This window comes from Anas acuta, chromosome 3 (assembly GCF_963932015.1).
Source record: "Anas acuta chromosome 3, bAnaAcu1.1, whole genome shotgun sequence".
In the NCBI taxonomy this organism is placed as follows: domain Eukaryota; kingdom Metazoa; phylum Chordata; class Aves; order Anseriformes; family Anatidae; genus Anas; species Anas acuta.
Genome location: NC_088981.1, coordinates 41,682,103 through 41,689,881, shown reverse-complemented (window position 1 = coordinate 41,689,881; position 7,779 = coordinate 41,682,103). Strand labels below are relative to the sequence as shown.

The 7,779-nt window shown below is 35.7% G+C and overlaps 1 protein-coding gene across 6 annotated transcripts in view; it reads right to left on the bottom strand.

The window, feature by feature from the left end:
- Positions 1–634: 634 nt before the first annotated feature.
- The window catches only part of SIPA1L2 (signal induced proliferation associated 1 like 2), a 142,001-nt gene continuing 134,856 nt past the window's right edge, over positions 635–7,779 (bottom strand). For all 6 annotated transcript variants that reach the window (XM_068676782.1, XM_068676785.1, XM_068676787.1 and 3 more), the window contains 2 exons: positions 6,839–6,920; positions 635–5,963 (listed from right to left, as the gene is read on the bottom strand). In XM_068676782.1, coding sequence (XP_068532883.1) covers positions 5,817–5,963; positions 6,839–6,920 — 229 coding nt within the window. In that variant the 3' untranslated portion in view covers positions 635–5,816. The remainder of the gene's footprint in view (positions 5,964–6,838; positions 6,921–7,779) is intronic.

Sequence of the window (7,779 nt, the reverse complement as noted above, 5' to 3'; positions counted from 1 at the left end):
TCAGATACAGATTCATTTGAAATCTATTAGGGAACAAACTTGAGCCCAGCAGCTTGAAGTTGCATGCTTTTAGCACTATTGCAAAAATACACTTCCTGAAGCACTGTTCTCACACACAAAAGAAACATTTATTGTTTAAAAGAAACACCGTGTCTTGGGTTTGTGAAAGGAACATCCATCATCTTGAAAGAATGTCTTTAGAGAGAGAAACACAGCCTTGATGAGGAGAATGCAGATCTCTTGGCTTTCCACAACAAAAAAAATCTTAAAAATACACTACTTACCAAAGCCACATCTGAGCTGAAATAGCGTTAGGAGTAATGAAAACCTCAGATGGGTAGACTAGTATTTATTTCTGGACAACCCTACTGTCATATATTTATCCTATTAGCAATGGCTTTGGTCACTCTAAATAGTCAGATTTTCACGAGTTTCAAATAGAAATGAATATGCAAAGGACTGAGCTCCTAACACTGTAAATTTCAGACTAACCAATTACCCCATGTTAGATATTAAGCCTGACTACTGCAGACCTTCTCTCACATTTCTAGTCAGGGCTTACTCTTTCTTGAGGTAGTTTGACAATTGTTTTTTGTGTTCCAAAGAGTGGCTTTACAAAAAAATAAGCAAGATACATGAATATTTGCAGTTTTATTAAAATTCTAGTCTTTGGACATAAATTCACCTGTCATCAATAACACCACAACTCAAATATTGCCCAGGATTACTATTAGTGTATTTGCATGTCCCACTTTCTGGCATGGTACATTTCTGCCTCCTTACTCTCTATCATCTCTCCTCAGATTTATTGCAAATGCTTCCAGCTGCTCTGCAGACACAAGGACACATGAACTGATACAACAGAATATGCAATAATCTTTGGGGCTTTATGACATTGGTCAGAAAATACCCATCTGCTGGCTTTCAGCCTTTGAGATTTAATGATTTGCTATTTTATAACGGGAATAGAGAAAAAAAAAAAAAAAAAAAAAAAAAAACATGAAACAGATTTATAACCTTTCTGCAAAACTAACACATTCACATTACTCACCTATCAGCCTCAGTTTGTTCCAATTAGGACAAGGTCGATGTGACTTTTACTAGATTAATTCTATGATACCATATAGCAAAGAAGCCTTTCAATATCAATGCTTAATGGATGAAAAGAGGCTCACACGCCTGAAAAATGGAACAAAGGGCATAAAATTACTTCCCTAGAGAAGTCAACAAGATAAAGAAGATTCCAACATTGAAATGTTTGATATCTTCAAGTGATTTCTAAAGTGAAAGTGTATGAGCAATTAAGCCCACTTGTTCCACTCTCCGGTCCAGCTAGTTCCCCATGATTTAGTGCAACAGCCAGCAATGTTCTCTGCCTATCTGACAGGAAAACCAAAAGAAAACTTAAGCAAATGTGTCTGCTCCCCCCCTGCCCCATTTTTTTTTTTAATCGATTCCCTGGTGAAGATGTTAGAAAACTGCTAGATACGGCTATTTTAGAAACATACATTTTTGACTGGTGGCTTAACTCATGACTCGAAAATGATTCATACAGCTAGCAATGTGGTAAGACACTAAGTGTCTAAAGAGACTGCAAGAGAGCAAAGATTTACATTTTGCAAGGCTGGATTGTACCTCTACCACTTTCTGTTTCTACAGCGACTGTTACAAATTTCATAGGAGCAAAGACCAAAAACTGTTTAGGCCTTCCTTCTCTGTGGCTTTGTCTAAACCCACACAAACCTGTCCCCAAGGTTCAGATCAGGGATGCAGTTCACTGTGTGTGCCTTCTGGCTTATGTGCCATTGGATTCCGCTTGAGAGAAAAGCAAGTGAACGTGCTAGGAGAGAGAAAAATAAAGGCCGTGTAGGGAATCAAATGAAAAACACAACCTGTCTGCACAGAGAAAAGAGCTGAGATTAAGATTTATTTTTCCAGGCAAATTCATTTCTTGGATTCCTAAAGTACACATTTCCCTCTCAGTTTGCATAATCTGCTCCCAAATACACAGAAGCAAGCTTTTGTCTGGGAAAAAAAAAAAAAAAAAAAAAAAAAAAAAAAAAAAAAAAAAAAAAAAAAAGGCTTTTGAGTTGAAAAGACATTCTTTTCCTTCTAGTATTTGCTGTGGAAGAGAGAAGCTGGGGTAACAAATAACTTATTTGGCAATAATTAATGGTTCAGATGTTTTCAAATCACACAATTCCAGGGTTCCACTGAATTTCTTAGATATCAGAACCAAAGTCTAATTTCAAAATATTTGAGGGAGCTCATGAAATACTACTGCAAGAACATCATAATGCATATAGCAACATTTTTACAGACTGACAATTGTTATTCTAAGAAATTGCCCTACAATATACCAGCATGTTTACATTACAAGTAATTTAAACATTTCTTTCCAAAACAACTGGATTTGGGGCACAAAAAAAAGATGACCCAAGTTCAGAATTTATATGAAATAATGCACAAGATGTATAAAGGTTCTGTATAAAGCTATCACGTGCCTACTAACAGAAAGCACAGAATAACTAAGCTCTCAGGGACAGAAAAAAATAGCAGAAATTACTGCTGATTTTTGTAATAATGGTCTCAAAAAAACCCACATACATAATAAAATGCAGTCCACAGCATGAGAAATGTCTCAATAAGGATCCCTTCAATAAGGCTCTACATACAAATTAGTGTGCCACTTTTAAGGCAGAAGTAAAACATTTGGTGATCTTGCCACGGTTTGTGTTTGTTACTTTTACAGAAGTAAATACCTGAGCTGACTGGTTTGGTTTCTGCATCTTGGTATTTCACAGCATTGCCTGCTGTGCTAGTAAGACTTTGTTGATATCTGAAACACTTCCGTATTACTGTTTTAAGTTGAGCTCACAAAAGCGTCTTTGAAGTAAATTTCCAAATCCTCCCCACTTACTGTGCTTTGGTTCATATGGATTTTATTTATTGCACAGGGCCTGGCATCCTTCCAGATAAAACTAAACCAGAGCCCACCTACTGTATGATTGCAGCCACCAAAGGCTGCCCAGTCATGGGACTGCACAAGAAAGAGCCTGGCAGATCTCATCCCATCCCCCAAAGTCTGGGTCATTGACACTAAATTTTTCTCGTGCTCCATGCTAGTTGCTAACATAGACTTAGCCTTTGCTTCCACATGTCTAAAACAGTTGTTTTTATTAATATCTCCAAGTATTATTCCTAAAACATCAGATAACTTAAATGTCCAGTCAAATACACTTTACTTATGCCAAACCTGAACCTGTATTATGGTGTCTAATAAATATTGCATCCAAACATCATTAAAACAGTAACAGCCAGGCGAAAAACCTTGTTCCACAGTGATAGCCATTGGAGGAAGAATCATGTGCCCCTGATGAAACTACTCCTGTGAGGCAGTGGTCAGCTAAGGCATTAGTTCTCAATTGGTGAGAAAAGAAGAAAAAGAATTACCGACAATCCTTTCTGCACAGGTAATTACAATAATGCTTATTTTCAATAACTGATAGAGACAAATGCTGAAATGGATATTGGATTAGCAACTCTTACACAAACCTAATAGCATTCCTTCAGAAAAAAAGCTTATTCTGAAGGTCATTTCAGTTAGCACAGCTTCTCAAAGAGGCCAGTCCTCACAGAAATGTGTTCACAGACAAATTGTGGAAGTTGTTCAGCACTGCTGTTTTGGCAAGGTGTCCAGCCAGATGGGTTTGCTAATGACTCTTGTAAAGTGTTTAAATCAGAATCTAGTGTAACACATGACTGCCATGTTTAATTACTCTAAGTTAATATAGCTTAATGGATATAGTTGAGTAGATAAGAGTCAGTTCTTGATGAAAATACAAAGGCTTTTTCATTTGAATACAACGATACCAAAGCCTTGATTTGCTGCCCATGTAACCTTTCCTAAGAGCAGTTATTCAGAACAATCATTATAGCAGGAATAGACATTTGTTCAATTTACGAACCATTTCTTAGCCAATATATGCAAACAATGGATACAGAATTTTATTTGCATCAGTTGAATATATACTGTAACGATTCTACAATTTTCTGTAGGCTTGCCTGAATGCATTTAGCTGCTGAAAGGAAACTGGAATACAACCATGATTTGAAACCTTTTTTTTTTTTTTTTTTCTTATTGCAGGATAACTTCAAAAGTTCTTGTTAGCTTCATTTCATTTTGTAAACTTGTATTTCTTTTTTGGAGTAGATTTAGTACGTATAGCTCAATACTACACACAAAACTGTAGCTAAAGAGGAATAAAGCAGTGCAAGCTATCATCAGCCTGCTTTCACATCTCACATGCTAACACTGCAATCAAATCTTCAATTGCAGACAAAAGAGGGTGGCAACCTATCTGCTGTTGTGATTAATGTAAAATAATACATGAAAACTAGACACCTTTTGAAAAATATTTCTTTAGAACATATTTTGCAGTAAAGCAGTTTTTCTCATAGGTCACTAAATTAATGACTGTGAACAGTCAAAATAGCTTTTTACTCCTTGACCTGTGAAGCTATCTCCTCAGTTATAGTATAGGCCACATCAAAGAAATCCCCTTTGATAATGGTGACAATTCCTCGTTGGAAATGACAGACCGATTGCTTGGGCGGTTTGGACTGTCTCCAGATTGAGAACCTAGACGGTGAGCTGAATGGAAACCTGAGCTAATGACAATGGTTGTAGATGATACAAGATAAAATAATTTTTCAGGTTTAGATTTTTAACATTTATTAAAAAAGCAGGATGTATGTTCATTTCAAATTAAACAGTTAAAAATGTTAAAGCATACAAACAAATCAATTGTGTACTAGCAGCATCCAATTGTTAGAATTTTCTAGAACTCCTCAGTACAGTCTTGGCAAGCTAAAAATATTACAGCTTGCAACCAACTGACCTCACCATAGTGCAGATAAAACAAACTTTATAAAATCAACAATTTAAGGTTAAATAAGCTTAAATAAAGGTGTTAAATACAAGACACTTGATCAAAGCTTCTGTACAAAGATAAACAAATTTGGCATTGTACAATTGATTGGCTGGCTCACACCATACATGATTCCAATAGTTAAGCAATATAACTGTTTAGCTGAACATCAACTATACAAAAGTAACTGAAGTTGGGAGTGGGCTAACCCCAGTGAGCCATTTACAAGGCATGTGAATCTTTAGAAAATCAGAACACTGTTTATATTCAGGCACCATTTGTTCCTGCAAATAAATAATCTCTAATGTATCTGCATCCAAACTAGTGTTAAACACATCAGTGCTAACATTTTATAAACACAGCTTTTTGACTATTCACTATACCTCCATTCTTATTGCTATGACAATGTGGACCGTGGAAATAAAACTACTGTACATACAAAAAAATAGAGCACCTTTTAAACATTAAAGTATATGTCTGGTTATTCTTTTTATCTTACAATACTGAAGCCCAAGCTAATGTAAATTGCTTTAACATCTTCACCAGCGCACCTGAAATGAAGGAACTAAAACCCCAAATATTCCTCTTCAGGCAAGCCCTAGCCAGCGCATCTTCTAAAAATGTCTAAAATGACACTAAGAATTTTTTTTTTACATTCATCTTCACACAAACAAATATCTGCTATTCTCTGCTTTCTTCATATGAATTTAAAGACAGATTACCACAGTTCTCCCTTTTTCAAATGAATAAAGCTGGATAGAGAATGTAGCAGAAACACCTAAAATGGATTGTGAACACAGTGAAATTATTATCCCGCTAATCAAAAAAATACAGCTGTTACATTACAGCTGTTACAAGTAAGTATTTTCGAAGGGGGTCCAGCCATTAGGATTTTTTGTCTATCGTATTGAAAAACCATTCTGTAAATTTCCTCAGTTGAGCAGCTGCTGTTTGAGACTCCTCTTGAAGTCTCATGTTATCTTGTCTCAGATGCTGTACCTCTGCTTGGAGAACTGCTTTGTCCTGTTTTTCCTGGTTAATAAAGATACAAATTGCAAAAAGTGAGTAGTCATGATAGAGCAGTTATTTTTGTTGCTATTATTTCTCTTCAAGTCATACAAGTTATATATTGAGCTCCCTAATCCATTTTGACAACTAACTCTAAGCTGATTCCCAAAATATGCTCCAAGTACCTTATTCATTCTGGGGTATGTTGTTTTGAAACTAATGCAATCTAAAAAGAAAACTAGATGCTACTTCAATACAAAACAATCTAGGAATTCATTCAATTTAACAAAAAACTTCAAGGACTAAAAGGATGGGAAGACTTCAAGTATTACAGATAATATGTGAGAGTCCAGGAAGAAAGAAAATTATCTACTTTCAAAATCTTACCTATAATGATTATTTTCTGAATAAAAGCAAGTCTCATTTCTACCAGTCCTGGTACTGTTTCCAGTTCAGGAATTAGACAGCAAATGAGGCAAATCAACTCACTGTTACATGATCAAGACACCACAAGGCAACAAGGATGACAAATCTAGAGTGTTAACTGCTCAGAAGTAAAACCTGCATGCATATCCCTATCCTTTCTCAAATCCAAGGTACCACAAAATAGAGATAAAGTACCTTATTTATTCTGGGCTATGACTACAGGTGGGACAATTTCTTTTGGAGTAGTCAATGACCTGTAAACAAGTCAGCCTTAAAGCAACTTGTTTGTGTAACCATTCCCACAGGACTCTCTGCACTTCAGTGTTCTGATCAACCACAAGGAACTACCATTCATTAATCATCATTATGATACCTATTTTAACTGATGCACTTTTTTCAAACCTTTAATGAACTCTGCATAAAAATCTAGCTACTAAAACTACAAAGTAATAATACCATTAATGATCTCTTACCTTTCTCAGGTCGGTTTGTAGTTGCCGGAGGATCACTTCCAGCTGGTTAACTTTTCCAGTCAGAGTAGTCGGAGCATGCTCCCTATAAAGTAAACCAGAACCTTCACTCCAAGTTACTTAAAAACAATTTTCTCCTCCATTTTCTCCCCCTGCTTTTGCAGAATAAGACTTTTAGGCATAACAGAGAAAACAAATTAGTTTAGGAATAGTTTGGGAATTAAAGATAAAAATAGCAACAGTGGAAAACTATTACCAGAACATAAACCTATTTCTTTAATATCTGAAATATGACACAACCTCACGTGCAAACCTAGAAGAAATTAAAATAATTAAGAAGGAATGTTTTAGGTATTATTTGCACATACCTTCACAGTGCAAGTCAAACTTGCTGCTAAATGGTGTGCTGAGCACATTTGTTAACAAGCTGCTTTCAGATAAGGACTGTACTAATCTGAAGCAAGCTGCAGCAGCAATTATTGTAAACCAAAAGAGCTGTTAGAATTCTTTTGTCTGGTCTGCAGTTGTGTCATTTCCAGTAAAAGATAAACCTACAGCTTTACAGAGACAAATATTTTGCTTAAAGGTCAAAACATATGAAATATTGCCACAGGTTAATCAAATGCATGAGTGAAGGAAAATATTGAGAATAGCTTCTGTTTCCTGTATGACAACAAGCACTGTGGGAGACAGTTTCTCATACGTTATAGATGAAATTAGCCGTAACGTGAATTACTTTGTCTAAAAGAGAGAAGCTGAAGAGAGAGTAGCTTTATATACAGAGCTGAATCAGCTGTTTCATGCAAGTGCAAAAATCAGACAGATTTTCCCATGCTTGAAGTGGAACATCTTTTTTTTTTTAAAAGTCTTTTAAACCCTATTGATCACTTGGCTGGTGAAAAATGCGGACTTAGAAGTCGTTGAAATAAATGCATTTAACCATG